The sequence below is a fragment of the Trachemys scripta genome, chromosome 8, assembly GCF_013100865.1.
Source record: "Trachemys scripta elegans isolate TJP31775 chromosome 8, CAS_Tse_1.0, whole genome shotgun sequence".
In the NCBI taxonomy this organism is placed as follows: domain Eukaryota; kingdom Metazoa; phylum Chordata; order Testudines; family Emydidae; genus Trachemys; species Trachemys scripta.
The window spans coordinates 87,121,081-87,139,597 of NC_048305.1; the positions used below are offsets into that span (position 1 = coordinate 87,121,081).

The following is an 18,517-nucleotide window of genomic DNA, read 5'->3' on the forward strand; positions in this document are numbered from 1 at the left end:
TGTTGAGGTGGATTTTATAAAAATTTATTAATACCACAGGGCCAAACTAGTATTAGTGGCTGCTATTTTCATTTCCTATAGGAGTAAATGGTTTTGTTTTTCCACTGTTTGAGCTCCTTTCTCACCATAAGTGAAGATCCCCTAGTTATCCTGGTAAAAAACAGGGAAACTAAAGCCAAATCATTGAAGGGCATGGCTAATTATGCAGCCTAGATTAGGCCAGTTGGCAGAAATGAGAGATTTACTGCTTGGGACATCTCAAAGCCTTTCAGGGAAAGCAGAAGGCCCAATATGTAAATGTTAAGGCAGCGTTAGAATTTAAATTAACGCAAAATTTTGCTTGCAAGCTTTTGGCAAAATGACAAAGATCCTATGAAATCTTAAGGGAAGCTGGATCAGTGATGATATGAGGTTGTGAGATCCTATCAGGAATTGCTCATGCTCAGAGATGCTATAGAAAGTTATTGGGAGACAGGATACAGAAATGGATTTTAGTGTACAGATGGACAAGGAGTCTTCTTTCTTGAATGTGCATCTTAACAGAATTTCAGGAAGAACTACAAGGAAAAGTCTTGAAGGTTTATATTGACATTTGTGGTGAGACTAGGAAGAACTATCTTGATGCAGCGTACTATCACCTTGAAAGATTCCATTGGATGTATCTGTGACACAACCATTTATCAAGGATAATGACAGCAGGAAGTGTGCTTATGCTAGATGTGGATTAGCCCAGTAGTTTTGGGGCTGAAATTATACAATTCTGCATAGATTTCTGAAACTATAATGCGATATCAAAGTTTGACTTGAATCTAATACTTCCCACTGAAAATCAAGTATATACTTTTGGCTAAATATATGTGCACCTTGATTTAAAGAAGAGTTAGTGACCGGTAAGTTTCTCCCAGGAGACAATGAAATAAACTGCATTTCACATTCCTAGACCTGTGTACCACTTTACTGCCTTGCCTTTTGGAATAAAGAGTTGCTAGGTTTCACAATGGACACTTTTCTGAGGGGTTGAGAGGTCTATGATGCAGTCTGGTTGGGCCACAGAATTGTTTCTGATGCCAATGGTACATAGCTGCTCCTTCCCTAAGAATGGGAACCCGCACTGGAGGCTTTCTCCCATACTCGGAGGATGGGCTATTCCACTAAGGGGACAACGTGCCCCATTTTTAAGGACTTTCTTTTCTTCTCTATGTGTCCCTGTGGGAGATAGGAGTCGCTGGTCCCTCGGGGATGCGATGTGTTTCTCTGGGCGTTGATTTCTTTTTTTCCCCCTAGCTCAGAGGAGAGATGCGGGTTTGCCTTCTCTCCAGCCTAGGGCAATGCAAGCCCCTGATCTAATTTAGCTAGGCATTTACAGGAGCCTCCTCACTCTTCTCCTCTGCCTAGGTAGATGAAGGCTAAGGTATGGGTTCCCCAGCCCCCCTTCCACTTCACCCCTTTCCCGCCCACAAGCTGGGCTCGCGAGGGGATGGGGGTTTCTCCTGACTCCGTTGGCCCAGGGGCGCCGGGGCAGCGTGAAGCCTTCGCGGGAGAAGCCCAGTTCTGAAGCCTGCTGCTCCCCGCCCTCTTCCGCTCGCTCGGACCGGCTGCTAGCCCGGTCCCGGCGACGCGTGAGCAGCGCTGGGTCGGACCCGTCCTGGCCAGCAGAGTCGGGCGTGGCTACGAGCCGCCGTGCGGGGCATTTCAGCTCCAACTAGTTGTATTGTAAAAAACCGCTGACGAGCAAACTCAGCTGTCTCCCTCCTGCAATCGGGGGTCACTCTGCAATCAGTGCCTTTAATTGCATGCCATTTATTTCCGTATTGCCATGTCGGGGGCTGTAACACACCTCCTCCCACTGCTGCTTTGCTTTTAGCTAACTCCCCCCCCCCCCCGCTTTTTTTCTCCTCTGCTCCACCACCAGTCATCAGGCCAAGTTGCTAAGGAAACGGCTGCATGGCAACCGGCTCGGAGCCTGGGGGCCGTCTGCTGCTGCTGAGCCTGCCGCTGCTGCTGCCGCTGCTGCTACTTCCCCTGCTCTCAGTCTCCTGCGCGCTTCCCTCCTCGCTAGATGGTGTGTGAGCCACCCGAGACTAGACGCGTTCCGGACTCGGCCAAAAGAAACCAGGCGAGGCAGAACTCTGCCAGTGCCTTGGCTGCCTGGCTGGAGGGAAGACCCGTCACGAGTACCAGGGGCTGGGGACTGAGAGGAGCTGGAAGCTGAGAGAGAGCAGCCGCGAGCAGGGATGGACATGATGCTGTTGGTGCAAGGTGCTTGTTGCTCAAACCAGTGGCTGGCTGCTGTGCTCCTCAGCGTGTGCTGCTTGTTGCCCTCCTGCCTCCCAGCTGGGCAGAGTATGGACTTCCCTGGGGCAGCTGTGGACAACCTGGTGGTCAGAAAAGGGGACACGGCTGTGCTTAGGTAGGAAACCGAGCCTCTTCTTTACTTCTCTGTGCAAGTGAGTGAGAGCGTTGTGCAAAGCCATTGCCAAGCGACTGCAGGCATTTCTAATAGGCGTGTTGGTTTAGCTACCTTAGAAGAGGAGGTTTTATTTTCACTCTGAGCATTAGAAAGATGGACATTTTGTAACACGCTCCGGCTTCTTCTTCTTCTTTTATTTTTTTTAAATCTCCAAGTCCAAGCAGCCCTGGTAAGAGTAGGTCCGGGAGAGGCGGTCCCACTTTGAAACTAGTGCTCAGTCATTCATGCCAACTCTTCCTATTCAGGAGGGCCAGTCTCTCTGCTTCTATTTCTCACTTGTCCCTTTCCAGAGCCATCCCAGTATTTCAGTGGAATTAAAAGGCGTGTCCCTATTATTCTTCCCCAATATCCCTATTTCTAGATATAGTAGCAGTTCTCAAGTGGTCTCCCTTTGCTACGTGGTGTACTCTTCTACTCTGTTAAGTTTGGGAAGTTTTTTTTTTTTATTTTTTCCCCCTTTGGAATAAGTTTGCTACTTTCTTCATAAGGCTTGCTTCTCTCACCTTGCTAAGCCTCTGAAAGATGTAATGGCTCATCAGAGATCAGCTATAGCCCAGTTACCTCCCTAAACCGAAGCAATTGCAGAAGGAGATACTCGCAGAAGCTCATTCTGTTTTTTAAATGTAAATTGCTACTCAGCAGTGTACAGATCTCAGCAATTCTTCATAACTGCCTTCCTCAGATGTTTGAACACACATTATTCAGACAATTGCTGTATTCTCATTCACTGTGCAAGTCGGTATGCCTGAGTTGTATGGTCTCAAAATACATCTTTAGATGTGTATCTTTAAATATTAACATTGGGTGTCTTTGTTTAATAACCAATGACCAGTTCCTCTGTAATTTAATTCTATGGGTGTGGTATGTAATTCTATTAGGAAACTCTTAAGTCCTGATCTGTGGTGGAAATCATGTCCTACTTTAAATATTTAGATTTTAACCAAACCTAGTTTAAGAACACAGATTAGCCCTTGGGTTATAAATTCAGAATCCCTGCTCAGTTAATTTATGTTTTGAGACAACTATTGACAGCAAATACCTTATTACAGAAGAATTTCTAAGACTTTTCACTAAACATTAGATGGATGCAAATAATACATACATGCTTTTTGAATAGTAAGTTTGTCTATGGAAGTTTGGAAATCCCTAGTGCTGGATAAAAATTCTACATGATGGTTTTTAATGTCTGTTATAGAACCTGCTATTCAAACGTTCCTTGCCAGTATATTGCTCAGTTGTAAAGGGGCATTAAAGATTGCACAGTATTATAAGTGTATATAGTATGATTTTAGCTTTTTTGTTTCCTAATGATTAACATGAAAAGAACCATCCTTCAAGGACAACTACGAGTTCTAGTTTTACGCCATTAAGAGACTACATGCTTATGGTAATTCAGTTATTGCATCCCTTAATAAAGCTTGCATTCCATATGGTAACGATATTTTTTTCCAGTCCAGTTGGCTGGTGCAAAATTTGTTTACCAGTAGTAGTGCACTGTACTTAATATAGCTGAATCCTTCTATTTGACTCAAATTCATTAATCTTCAGTTTAAAACTGCAAAAATTCAAATTTAGTTTTTTGATACTTTACTTTGTCACGATAGTTTGTAGTAATTAAAAAAATCATTTTCTTAGTACTTCAGATTTGATAAGAATAGGCTGAATCTTCTTGTGTTTTGTAAATCTAGACTTTAATCTGCAATAGTTTTAAACCACAAACTATTTGGCTATAGACCATTTTCTTTTCCCTTTGGAAGTAGCTGATTTAGACTTCCAGATTAAAAAGTGACTTAGCCAGATACAGTTTTCGTGGATTTCACAATTTTCTTGGAAAATATTGCATAAGATTTCCTTGAGTGTTCTGATGTAGTATCTGCTGAGAATACAACCAGTGTCTATGCAGTGCAACTGACAGACTTTTTTATGTATAGGAATATACTGTAGTTAGTCTCCTAGGGCATTCTAAAACCATGAATTCACTTGCTTTGGTTTCTCAGTTTTTGTAGACAGACGTATTTTGCTGTTACATTTCCTATCTTTATTTTCAGAGTTTCAGATTTAAAGGTTGCAGAGAACAAGAGTTGAGGAGTTGCAGTTCTTAGCTTAGGACAGAACTCAAACAAATACTGTACTGAGTGTCATTGGTGGTTCTGGAAAAAAAACACCTAAATTAAAAAATAAAAGTAATACAAATATTCGTGTGACTCTAAGGGTTATCTATTGGTGGCTTAGAGATAGAGTGGAGCACTACAGTATATTAAACTCTGTAAGGCCTAAAACTGTGAGTTTGCAACTCGGTACCTATGCAGCTGGGTGGATTACATAAATGAAATTGGAGTTTTAAAGTCAAACAATCATTTTTATCTCATAAATTAGAGAATATCTGTTTTGGAAGAGAATACTATTAAGGATGGAGTACACATCACTACTTACCTGTAGAACTCAGAAGCCCAAAAGCAAATTTGTGCTGAAATAATATATGGGATATTCATAGTCCTTCCATCTCAATATAAAGCATTCTTCCCTCCCTTTAAAGACATAGATGACTTATTAATGAAATCCATATTTTTAGCTCTTTCATATCTTTAGTAGGTTTTCTTGCTGCTTGACGTTTACTGTATTACAAGTTAATGAGATAACTTTAGAGGGACAATGCACCATCACTAAGGGAGTACAGGAGAAGCATAGAGCATTTAATGAGACTTTTGATGTAGACCTTCTTTGCTCCTCCTGAAATTTTCCCCAGAGGATATTAATATCATAAATACACATGAAACTTTTTTAATTAATGAAACTAAGGAATTTGTTTATTCGGTCGTGGCACTGGAAACAGAGTATTGTTCTGTAAATACATAGTCCAGTGAGTTCAATGAAGCGATTAATTTGTGCACAGAAAAACGAGCTTCTTCCACCTCCCCCAGACCACTGTATTTAGATTTTCTGGATATATGTACACTGCAGTACTCAAAGGTAGCTGTATAAGTGTGATTCCAAGTTGGTACTGTGCATCTTTTTTCTGTAGTGGAGCTCTGCTAGTGCTGACCATTGATTGTGTCATGTGTGTGTATGTGTGTTGGCTCCTCACTTAGTGTCAGATTGCAGATTGTATCTGCATTAGTTATTCTCTCCTTTGCAGGAGTGGGATCTCCAGGGAGTTACCTTTGTACTTTGCATGTTAAAATCAGAAAGCCTCTAATTAATGTGTTTAAAACACCCAATATGACTGCTAGTGTCAAGCATAAAAAGCCTTTTAAAGGAGTTAGACTCTACAAGTCATTCTTCTCACTTTTTGAGTCAGCATTTTACTAGGTGATGAGAGAGATTATGCTAATTCATTTGATTTACAGGTGTCTTGATTATCTGAGAGTCAAAGCATTTTTAATACTCTTGCTCTGAATACATTCCTGTTCAGGTTTTCAAGATTATAACATTTTAAAGTGATTTTGCCTGTGCCATTTAACTTAATTGCACATGACAGCTAGGAATAGATTCTGCATTCAGTTTATGTGTATGCATTCCCACTGAAGCAAATGGAGTTGCACCTGTGTAACCGAGGGCAGAATTTTGCCCCTCACTGTTGTTACAAAGCTATCCTTAGGAGCCGAAAATACTACTTGTAGTAAGCAGGTGACATATTTCAGTAGATAGGGTACCAGATTCTATGAACTGCTATGAATTCATTCTGGACCTCTCTCTGATTCTAAGTTTCTTCATCTGAAAAATGCAAAATAAATGTTTTAAGTACTTGGAGATTTACAGATGAAGAGTAACACTAAGTATCATAAGTAAAATAACTAGTTTGTCCTTTCATTTTACAAGTGGAGGCGTATTAAAGAAAAACAAGCACAGGTTTGTAATGTTTTTCTAATGCTGATGGAATGCCATGAAACGAAGCATTAGACAAACATACCATGGAGAACAATCCTGAACTGGCAGGGGGTGAGTTACATGCCCCACAGGCAGGCCTCTTCCATTTTGTAATTGCATTGATTTTAAGATGTTTGAGGTAGGGATTATATTCCTCTGTTCCTACAGCACCTAGCACAATATGGCTAGGCCCAATCCTGATTGGATCTAGAGCTAGGTGAAATTTTTCACATAAATAGCTTTATTTATGTGTGGGTGGCTTTTTGCTAGAAAATGCAGTCTTACTATTCATTGGGGGAGGGACTTAAACTTGGGTCTCCTCTCCACCTCCTGCCAGCTGAGTGCTGGGCAGACTGTCTCTGTCTCTCTTGTTGAAGCTGTTCTATTTTGTATAAATAACTAAATATTCAAAGGAACAGGGACTTGAACTTGAACTTTGGACTCTGGCATCGCAGGTGAGTGCTCCTACTACCAGATTATGGAGTTTTTCCTCTCTGACCTAATGCTTATTCAAGATATTAGGCAGAGGGGAGAATTGAACCTGGGTCTTCCACACTGGGCTAAAAGTTGTAAGGAAGGCACTGCTTGCTACTCTGAACGTAGCCCTTTAAAAACACCCAGAAACAAAGTATCTGTGGTCAAACAACCTGAATTATTATAATGTAAGGCTAGAAGGGACCTCGAGAGGTCATTTGTTTCAACACCCTGCTCTGAGGTAGAACTAAGAATACCTAGACCATCCCTGACAGGCGTTTGTCTAACCTGTTCTTGAAAATCTTCAGTGATGGGCATTCCACAACCTCCTTTGGAAGCCTATTCTAGTGCTTAACTCTTCTTATAGCTAGAAAGCTTTTCCTAATATCTAATCTAAACCGCCTTTGCTGCAGATTAAGCTGATTGCTTCTTAACAGTGGCATGGAGAACAACTGATTGCTGTCCTCTTTTTAACAGTCCTTAACATATTTGAAGACTTATCTAGTCCCCCCCTCAGTCCTCTTTTCTCAGGACTAAACATACCCAGATTTTTAACCTCTCCTCATAGGTCAGGTTTTCTGAAGTTTTTATCGTTTCTGTTACTCTCCTTTGGACTCCCTCCAGTTTGTCCACATCTCTCTGAAAGTATGGTGCCCGGAACTGAAGAGTGGTACTCCAACTGAAGCCTAACCAGTGTTGAGTATAGCAGGACAATTACTTCCCATGTCTGACATATGACATCGCTGTTAAAAAAAAACACCAGAATATTAGCCTTTTTGTAACTGCATCACATTGTTGATTCATTCAATCTGTGATCCAATATAACTCCCAGATCTTTTCCAGCAGCACTACTTCCTAGTCAGTTGTTCCCCATTTTGTTATTGTGCATTTGATTTTTTTCTTCCTAAGTGTAGTACCTTGCACTTGTCTTTATTGAATTTCTTCTTGTCAATTTCAGACCAATTCTCCAACTTGTTAAGGGCTTTTGTTTATTGGCTACTATGACTTTTTGGTTCAAAAGTATTAAGAATTCCTTACTCAGAGCAAGCCCCCTTTAACTTCAGTAGGGATCATGTCTGAGCAGGGGGGAGTGATGCCTAATATCTACATACTTCAAATTTGGCCTGGTCTTCCCCCCTTCCCTCCCCCCAAGATTGTCTGTAATCCTGCAGCACACAGGCAGACCCTTGCACCCAAGCAAAGATTCACTGGACCACTATTTATCCAAGTCTAATTAAAAAGGAAGTTGATTTTTAAAAAAGATTAAAATAGCATTGCTATTCTAATGTTTTAGTATGATGTCATTTACAAAGAAAAGCCAGCTCATTCCAGAGGGCCGAATTCTATCCTGCAACGTGTGTGCACTGCTCCCATTGATGAAGTCAGCAAGACTTTGATACAAGCACCCCAGGGCTGAGCATTGCATGAGAGAAAAGTGTTATCAACATTTTTTTAATTGCTAAAAATACTGCAAACAATCATGATTCGTTTAGAAATATATGCACATTGTAGTTATCTAATGACTCATTTAAAGCCATCGTACAAAAGAATTGAGCTGCAAAGGTTTGGAACATGTCTACAACATCTTAACAACAGAAACTGCAATTTTAGAAAACACACACTTTGGGAGGGGACAAATTAAGGCTAAATTGAGATTACAATGAGGATGGAGAGCTGCCTTGAATATGTTTTTGCCTCTATTTCTCCAATGATCAAATGACTCTTGCTTATGTATTTGTTACTGTCAGAGCCTCCCTCTACCAATCTCCTTGTTGCTGTACCTCCTTCCTGCCAATAAAACTGCTGCGCGCAGCTCTAGGAACTACTGAAGGGTGAATGTTGTGTATTGCTGCCAAAGATCATTCTGCTGGACTTACTGCCCTGCTGATAACACTTTGGGAAAAAACTGAGAGAGGATTTTACTCTTATATGCCCCTGACTACAATAGCCTAGTATGCAGCTGGGTTATGTATGTGGCCCTTTTGATTTTACACGTTGCAGAAAGTCTTATACATTTTCGAAAGAAGAGTCCTTAAATTGCCCATTGCTGGACATTGCAAACATAACCCCTTTAAAATATCTACATGTATGAGTTTGACCACCTACAGATATGTAACTCAAAGTCTAGTTGTGACTATCCTTATCTAGATGATAACATAATTTCTTCAGACCTGATCTTTCTTATGTCTATCTTTCTTTGTTCATGAATAGAAACAACAAAAGGGCCCAATTATGCTGTTTTGCTGATGTAAATTTAAACCCAGATTTTTACTTCAGGGCAACTATTCTGGATTTACACCAACTGGAGTTAGGGTAAAATTTGCTCCAAATAACTTATTTACTTTCAAACAAGTTTAAAGTGCAATTCAGTTTTTCTTTTCTTATTACCTGAAATCTAAACCTGTAATAGCCCAAAATATTAGACCTACTTTTGTACACTTATGACAGGGGTTAGAAAAAGTAAAGATAATTTGCTCTTCATTTCTTTTTCAAATCCAAGTATCTAAGTGGATCCTTTTCAATGATGCATCTGATATTGTTATGTAATGAGAGAATGAAATTTACAAGTCACCCTATTTTAGAAAGTAGGTAGAAGTGTTTGTTTTCCTTTATACGAATGTGGGAAAACTGGTAATGAAATTCATGTTGTTAAACTGTTGGAGTACTATAAAATAACTTGATGCTTTCCATCCAGAGAGTTAAATATAGAGTTCTTGTCTAAACTAAGAATTTTTAGTTGCATGGTTCTAGCTTCATTGGAAGGAGCATTGGTGGAAGGTATAACACAGATGTTTAAGTGGACTCAGGTGTGTGGTTTACCATGGTTTTACAGGAAAATGGTTAAAAATGCATGAACCTTGTCTATATTGCAATCTCTACCAGTGCTAACACTGGAGGAGTTGTACTTCCCTCGGAATTATGAGTCTGAAAAATCTTGGTGTAGATGCAGCTGGTGAGCTTTGCGCCCAATGGACTTCAAAACACCTGGCTGCAGCCACCACACATAGGCACTTGTTAAAGCCTGTCATGTGGGTTAGGCATTCTTTTGTCTGGATGGAGATTTGTAGAGACGCTAACTCAAATAGATGTCAGTTATGGTCTAACCTGGCTGAGGAGTTCAGAGTTAACACCCAGCCCAAATCTGTATTAGCTCATCTCAGTGTTTGCAATAATAGTCCTCATGTGGTTGTGCCTTGTGACTTTGGGCTGAGATGATAGTGCAGAGGACAGTCATGTCACACGACAGACCCCAAGGATTATTCAAGAAGGAGCTGTTTTTCTGGCTATAGAAAAGTATGGGGGGCACATTAATATATGTAGTCTCACTGCTGTTCTCACCATCTTTGCTGAAGGTACTGTGTATATAATGTAAATTTTTCACTAGGAAACATCCTAAGATTTTAGGTAAAAATTTAAAAAAGTGTATAATCTTCATGGGACTCTAAATCTATTGATAGTTAATGAGACTAGGTTCCCAAGTCACTTTCGAAAATTTTGATCTCTGGCACCAGCTTGTTTTCCAAAAAGAAATTGGCCTATCAATATGGTAGTGTTCAGCAAAGGAACACCAATACACATACAGGTGGAAAGCCCCTGACAAATCCACCAACATCATTACTCCACCATCATTCCAAATGCTGAATTCCTAGTGAAGTGAATGAGAGTTCTGATAGCAGAATATGCCTCTAAGTAACTGGCCAAGCATATTTTAGATGAGATTACATGTATTATCATTAGAGTCCCCTTGATGCATGTCCACACAGCTGTTGTATATATTTAAATTCTTTGCTATTTTCTTTCCTAGTTGCTTCACATTTATTAATAGGGAATTTGCTTGACTTCTATGCCCCTATTTGCTATCCTTCTACATTTTAGGCTCATACATTAATCTGCTGCTTGGATCTTTTCTTGGATCTTTCAGAAAATATAAATACATTTTGCCATAGTTAGATCTGTAAAACTAAGAGGTCGTTTAAGCAAGTTTTCACATTCCAAATCTCTGCCAATTATCAGATGAGCACCTTATGGCACTTGAAAATTGTACAAGTAGTTAAACTATTCTTAATTTGCTCCATAATTATTTATTGTGTGTATCATAAATGTTTCATATGGTTCCTCTAAATTCTATCACAGATTAAGGAATCTGTAAGACATGAATGGTGGAATTTGATCCATTCAAGACATGCTGTTTTACATCAAAAAGAAAGAGGGCTTTAACATTTTTAATTACTTTCTTCTTGTCATTATGCACAAGAGTGGACTATAACCCAAACCTTGGAGAATAGGAGATGGAAGAATCAATTCCAGGGATTCAGGCTCTTTGTCCATCTGGGCTCTGGCCTCCATTACTGGCTATGGAGAGGAGTATTGGATTGGCCTGCTGCTTTCACTCCCAACAGGGATGTGATTCAGTGGATCCATACTCTGCATGGATACCTTGGCAACACCTCTAGCACACCAAAAATTCACATACACATTGAGCTGTGGAAACCTGCCATTAGGCAGAGTATGCAAAATCTCCCTACACAGGGACTCCTGGAGCTCCATGATTCTGAGACTTGAATGGAGTACAAGGGATGTCCCAGGGTTAGACTCTATATGAGGTATCGGCAGCCTTTGGCACACGGCCTGCCAGGGTGCTTACCTGGCGGACCAGGCTGATTTGCTTACCTGCCGCGTTCACAGGTTCGGCCAATTGCGGCTCCCCCTGGCCGCGGTTCACCGCTCCAGGCCAATGGGGGTGGTGGGAAATGGCGGCCAGCACATCCCTCAGCCCACGCTGCTTCCCGTCGCCCCCATTGGCCTCGAGCGGTGAACCGCGGCCAGTGGGAGCCAGGATCTGCCGAACCTGCGGACACGGCAGGTAAACGAACCGGACTGGCCCGCCCGGGTGCTTACCCGGGCAGGCCACATGCCAAAGGTTGCCAATCCCTGCTCTACATGGCCAGATAGTTTACAGTACATCCCAGGGGTAGACTTAAGATGTAAATATGTAGAGTGGATTACAGTATTTTAATCTTGAGTTGACCATTTCCTTTCAAAGATGGCATTGTGCCCTCCTGAATAGGAACACTGACCGCCTTCACCAATAATTAAAGCCACTGATTGTCAGCAGCCAAGAAGGGCATGTCCTCCTTCCACCCTCCAGTAACTCAGGGAGTTATACATGCCATAACTCAAACAGTGAAGACCTTGCATTTGTCCCCTTGAGAGATTACTCTGCAACAGTTGAAGGAGGAGATAGTTTGGCCTGAATCTGAACGATTTTTTCAGAAGAATACTTTAAAACGTACACACAACTAGTGGGATTTAAATCAGCAATCAAGTGAAGACAGCTTGGATTAATCAAGATGTCCACAACTGGAGACACATCCACTGACTGAGATTTTGCTGATAACCTTCACATTTGTCTCCTGCATAGCCATCACATAAGGCTTAGGGGAAAAAAATCTATGATACAATTGACCAGATTCACATAGACACTTCCTCCAATAGCTCTCTAGTCATCTTTCCTCTTGATTCATCTGTAAACCAAGATGATCTGAAAAGATAAAGTTGGCAAACAGAATGCTCTTGGCTCTAGAAGAGAATAGAGAGTAAAATATTGTTACACAGTCCTGTACTAAGCCATTAATTGTAGCCTGTTGAAAGTATAGAGAAGTTCTTCATAGTTCTCTTAAAAACTCTGATTCTATTAGCCTTTGAGAATAGACCCTCAAAACAAGTTCCTTGCCTGATTGGAAAGGCAATCCCTCCTTTAAACCACAGGAGATAACTCATCACAGAGGCAAAATTTCCATTCCTCCAATCCCAATCCAAACACTAAATCAAGAATGTGGCCAGCTGCATGAGTTGATCTTATAAACACTTGAGACAATCACACACCAGCTCTCTGTCTGTTAATCTAACAATGCAGAACCCTGGGTAGCTGACACTTTTTAAGAATCAACCAAGCAGAAAAATGTTTCCTCATCCTCTTGGCAAAAGTTTAATTTCCTACTAAAATTTACAACTGAGTCCTCAGAACAGGCAAGATTAATTGGGGCACCTGGATTTACATGAAGAGGTATATGTAAAATAGTTCAAGTAAAATGTTTAAACATCACTTAAAAATTCTTAAAATGGTCTTGCCTTAACTTATTTACAGCACATGGAGAAAAAGTACCTGTGTGGCAGGCAGCTATATTTGACATGACCTATACTCCTGAGTGGGGTGGTAGGCTATTTTCAGTTGTTCAACTGGTAGAAATTTCTGTGATGGTGAGCACTGCCCATTAACAAGTTCTGTGTACACATCACAACAAGTAAGATATGCAATTATCTGTCTGGGTCTAATTGTTAATGAAGCTGTTGCATTTTCATCTCCTATATATTTAGCCTGGAGAGGTAAATTTTGGGGATATGTGGCCAATGTTTCAGATGTATGACATCATGACTGGATGAAGTTTGGTTTTTGAAGCTGCAAAGCTGAATTAGAAATAAAAAGATAACAAAAGCATGTTTTCCTTTATAAGAGGGAAAACAGTTAATCACTCTTTAAAAAGATTTTCCCTTGGCAACAGCATATGATCTGATGGTCAAACAGGCAAACAGCTATTATTAGTCATGCATAATTAAAACAAAGACAAAACTGTTACTACTAACATGCAGTATCTCTTGCAGAAATTGCCAATAGCTTTGTAGTTATGCAAATACAAACTAAATATATAATGTATTTGTGTACAGTATTCTGGGATTTTTCAATCTTTGAATAAATGTACAGGAAAAAGAACTGATTTAGTATAAATCTATGATGTAGTAGTTAAATTTACATAAAAGTAATCTCGTTATATAGTCAACAATAGGCAAAATAACTTATTCCCTTGAGAGAACATCCATGTCATACATAATCTATTTTACCATTGTGTCTTTGTTGATCTTTCATTATGTACGTGGAAAGCACATATTTTATTGTTTAAACTATTGTCAAAGTAGGATGTTCTTTATATTCATAATAGATACTGAGAATGAAGACTTCCTCCTTAGTTGGCTACTGTACTGGGGACTCATTTTCCTCCCAAATGAATGTAAGTGGAGTTACTTCTGGTATAAAAGAGAACAAGGCCTCTGGTCTTTAATTTCTTGGGAAAGATAAATAATTTTGTCATGTCACATGTTTTACAGACCAGTCTGGACATCAGCCTTGATTCGGATGTTCACTTATTAGGGGCTACATTTCTTTAGAAGACAGTCCCACTCTCCTGAAAAAGCTAGTTTCTGACCTGAATGGTGTCTGTGTGTGTGCAGAACTGGAAGGGGCTTTTGTTGTAGGGTCCTGGAGAAAGCTAGGCCGGAACAGGAAAGAGCTGTAAGAGAGACTGGCCAACCGAGGGAGTCGTTCTTCCAGAACAGCTGCGGAAAGTTCCAGTTTCTTATTTGTAGGGGATGGGGTGTCTGCAGGCTTGCAGTACTATGGCCCAGGGAATCTATCTGACACTTTTTCTGCCAGTGCAGACTTAATGTGGTTAGCTGGAACTTGCACACTGAAAACAGTTTTCACCATTCTGGGAAGAAAGAGGCAGTCAATATATGAATGAACAAGTAAAAGCTAAAAGTTCAAACATAAGCTCACTAAAGTTAATAGCAAAGCTCCCTTTGACCTTAATGGTGCAGGGCCAGGGCCTCACTGAATAAACAGACGAGGAGATGATGGCTAGATTCTAAGGGGGGAAAAGTGTCTGTGGCGGCTACCCCAGCAGTTGTTTCAGTGGCCAGTTTAAAGTAGTTCAGCACACATTAGGGCTTGTCTTACCATAAACCATTCCTACAGCCATATAAATATAGCATTATGGTAGCTGTGTTCAGGGCCGTCCCTAGACATTTTGGTTCCCTACGCACCAAGTGCATTTTGTGAAGGAGTGGGCTTGGGGGGCAGGGGAGAAACTGCCCCCCAGCACGAGCCGGCGGAGCGGAGCGGGTTGGGGCCAGGTCGCGCCACTTCCTGCCGCCCGGTGATTGCAGGGCGGACCCGACCCCGCACTCATGGGGCAGTGGGAAGTGGAGTGACCCGGCCACAGCCTGCTCCGCTCTGCTCCCCTGGCTCCCAGACTTGGGAGGCAGGAGGGAACCGCCCCCCAGCACTCACCGGTGGAGCGGGCTGGGGCCAGGTTGCTATTTTTCCTGCCGCTCGGTGAGTGCAGGGCGCACCCAATCCCTGCTGCAGTCCCCTGGACCTAGCTCAGGGGAAGGGGTGGAGTGGGGGTGGGGGTGGAGTGGGGTGGAGGCTTTGGAGAAGAGGCGGAGCAGGGGTGGGGGCAGCTTTCCTGGCCGGCTCAGCTGGCCAGGGGTTCGGGCTGGCCGCTGGAGCAGCACGCAGCTGCGTAGTTTGCGTATGGGTAAGGACAGCCCTGCCTGTGTTAGTCCCAGGATATTAGAAAGATAAGGTGGTAATATCTTTTATTGGACCAACTTCTATTGGTGAAAGACGAGCTTTTGCACTTACAGTGTGTCTCGTCGAATAAAAGATATTGCCTCATACACCTTCTCTCTCTCTAAATCTAGTCACATGTTCAAGGCAATATGAAATGTATCTTTAACCTTTCAACTTCCTTTGTTTTTTCTATCACTCATTGAACAAGTGTCCTTGACTTCCCTCTGGGCTCTCAATTTGTCCACCTGATACTTGATTTACAGGGAAATCCCTCCTTGTTTTGTTGTTCACTATAATATTTGATGTTTGAAGTAATAATTCCAAGGGAGAATATCCTTTGTCCACAATGAATTTCAACTTTTAAAGAAATATCAATTGGTGCTATTCTTCCGTTTTTGTCATTTGAATTATCGAAATGTTTCAAATGTTGCTGTATTTATGGATGAGTGCATTGACTACTGATTAATCTTAGACTGCACTGGTTAATGATTCAGTCTCCTGAGGGCTAGAGCATCAGGAATATTAGTAGTATTAAGAGACCCTAGGAGTACACGAGAAACAATTCCAGTTTATTACAAGTTCCTTTATTAACAAATTCACTAAACAGAGAAACAATCTCTCAAATAGTAAAATATAATAACAGCTAGATAGGACTAAACACTTTACTATAACCGGCATCACTCACATCTCCTGCAGTGGGACTCTGGAGTGTCCGTCAGTCATTCTGCTAATCATTGTTATAAACGTCATCATGGCATCTCCATGTGGGTTTCTTCCCTACACACACAGGCATGCCAACACCTTTTATTCTGGGTCATGTTTATACCCACTAAGTATCATACATGTGCATAAGGGTTCTAACCCCTTTTTCCTTATCCATACTTCCCTCCCTCACTGATTTATGGGTGCCCCATTTCTCATTGGCTATCCCCTTAGTTCCCTTTATTCTCACTGTTCATTTGTGATGGTACAATCAGGGGTCTTGTGGTCTTGATGGATTCGTTGTGGTACAAACAACATTCATTGGCACATTCTTTAGAGTAATCTTGTAATTTACTGATACAGAGTTATTCCTAGGTCACATATTTATGTCAACCCTCCTTAGCCTTACAGACCTCAGCCTATAGGCCTTGCATTACAGACTTACTTTGCTTGTGTGTTTATACCTAATACACACTCAACATTCATAAATGCTTATCAGCCTTTATACTACTATGATCTGATCCTACTTAAACTTAAACTTATCGATCATGCATTGATTATGCTTAACCACAAACATAAATCCTCTATTAAATGAAACAACTGGCTACACAAAATATTTGGTCTCCTACTGGACTTATGCTTTTACTTCCTTGAATAATGAAGAATGAAAACCATGTTAAGGCAGTGAAAATCAAATAATGTAATGTAAACAAACTTTAGACAATCACTGTTAAGTTGATGGTTCTTCATCTAGTGGTCTGATATGACTTTAGTTACTTTTACAGTATTCCTCAGTGGACAATGGTCGATATTATTAAAATGAGTACACACGAGCACTACTAGGAATACTTTGGAGACATTTAGGAAATATTAGATCACCGAGGTGCTGTTCTAACTCAGAGTTCTTTTCATACTTCATTTTTTCATATTTCTTTGTTAAATGAAGTGAAATACAAAAGCTATCTCAGGTTTGGAAGTCCAAAATAATTATTTTTAGAATTAAAGTGCTGACTTTTATGCCAAAGCTGTTAATTTTATGTAGAAGTTGATAATTTCTGCACAGAGGTAAATTAAAACACTTTTCTAACTTGAATCAATTGACACGCATCATCAGTTGCCTCTTCAGTGCATGGTCTGGAAAGTCGCTAGTCATTTTTGAACAGTGTTTGCATGTTACATGGGGGAAGGTAATTTTGGTGACAGTAGCTTCTTTGTGATGGTGATGGCTTGCTTGTGGCAATGGGAAAGAATCACAGAAGACGTCACTTTCTATTAATACTGAACAAGGAACATCATTAGGATAAGTGAAACAGTAATCTCCCTATTCCTACTCTCTCCCTCTCTTTCTGCTTTACTGTAACAATTTCCCTAGAACCTTCCCTCCCACTTGCCCAGCTTCCCATCCTGTTCTAAAGAAGTGGTACATGTTTCCTTAGGCCTTGTCTATACAAGAAAAGTTTCACTGGTTTAGCTAAATCTATTTTAAAATCAGCCTAATTAAAGCAGTGCAAACCACACTTACGTTGGAGTAACACTTTGTGACCCATGGCTAGAAAGAGTTAAACATCCTGCAGAATAAATAACCCTCAAAAGACATGTAGGGAGATAATGTTTGTGTTTTTCTGTATTTACATATGTCTGAGTAGGGTGGACAATGTAATCAACAGTCCCTGTCTATGCTGTATTCTGATAATTCAGAGGCCAAAAGAACATGAATGTAAATGAATTGTAAACATGGGATATCTCAGTATTCATCTCCAAATGTACTGTGAATGGTGGAGGAACAAGCAAATGGCCTTATTAGTATAGCTAAGTACCCGTAATGGACCTCCTTCAAAGTCATCCTAATTACTTCGTGTTCCCTGAGGAATTCCAACTTGTCAAAAGACATGAAATTGTATAAAAGATCTTTGGGTCCTGATTCTGTCATCTCAGATCTGCTTAGACTTCATCAGGGGAAGTTTGAGTTGCAAGACTGAGGTCCCAGTTATGCTGGTACACCCTGAATATGAAATTTGGAAATTGGACTATGACCTATGAACTGAATTCTAACTGAACTCTTTGCAGCTATGAAGCTCACCATCTCTGCTATGAATCTGCACCTCAATGAATTGAACTCATGTCTGTATGTATATTGATATTTTAACCCCTCTCTCTCTGTCTCTCTCTCTCTTGTTTTTTAATAAATTTTAGTTTAGTTAATAAGAATTGGCTGTAGCGTGTATTTGGGTAAGATATGAAACATTCATTAACCTGGGAGGTAATGTGTCTGATCCTTTGGGATTGATAAAACCTTTTCTTTTATATGATGAAATAAGATTTACAGAAATTTTCATCATATTTGATGTGGGTACCTGGATGGAGGCCTGAGGCTGGATCACTTTAAGGGAACTGTGTTGTTAGACTTCTGAATAACCAGTAAGGTAATAAAGAAGCTGTTTTTATTCTGGTTTGGTGAATCTAAGTATTGGAATATCCACCAGCTTTTGTCTGCCCCATTCTTTGCAGTTCACCCTAATTGAGTGACCACAGCTGGCTCTCCACTAGTACCCCGGTCACACACTTGATTAACGTACTTTAGCTTCTGTCAGTAA

General features: G+C 40.7%; 1 protein-coding gene across 2 annotated transcripts in view; it reads left to right on the plus strand.

Moving 5' to 3' along the window:
* The first annotated feature begins 2,035 nt into the window (after positions 1-2,035).
* Positions 2,036-18,517, plus strand: part of NEGR1 (neuronal growth regulator 1) — a 552,031-nt gene continuing 535,549 nt past the window's right edge. For both annotated transcript variants that reach the window (XM_034780292.1, XM_034780293.1), the window contains exon 1: positions 2,036-2,410. In XM_034780292.1, the coding sequence (XP_034636183.1) occupies positions 2,235-2,410 (176 nt within the window). In that variant the 5' untranslated portion in view covers positions 2,036-2,234. The remainder of the gene's footprint in view (positions 2,411-18,517) is intronic.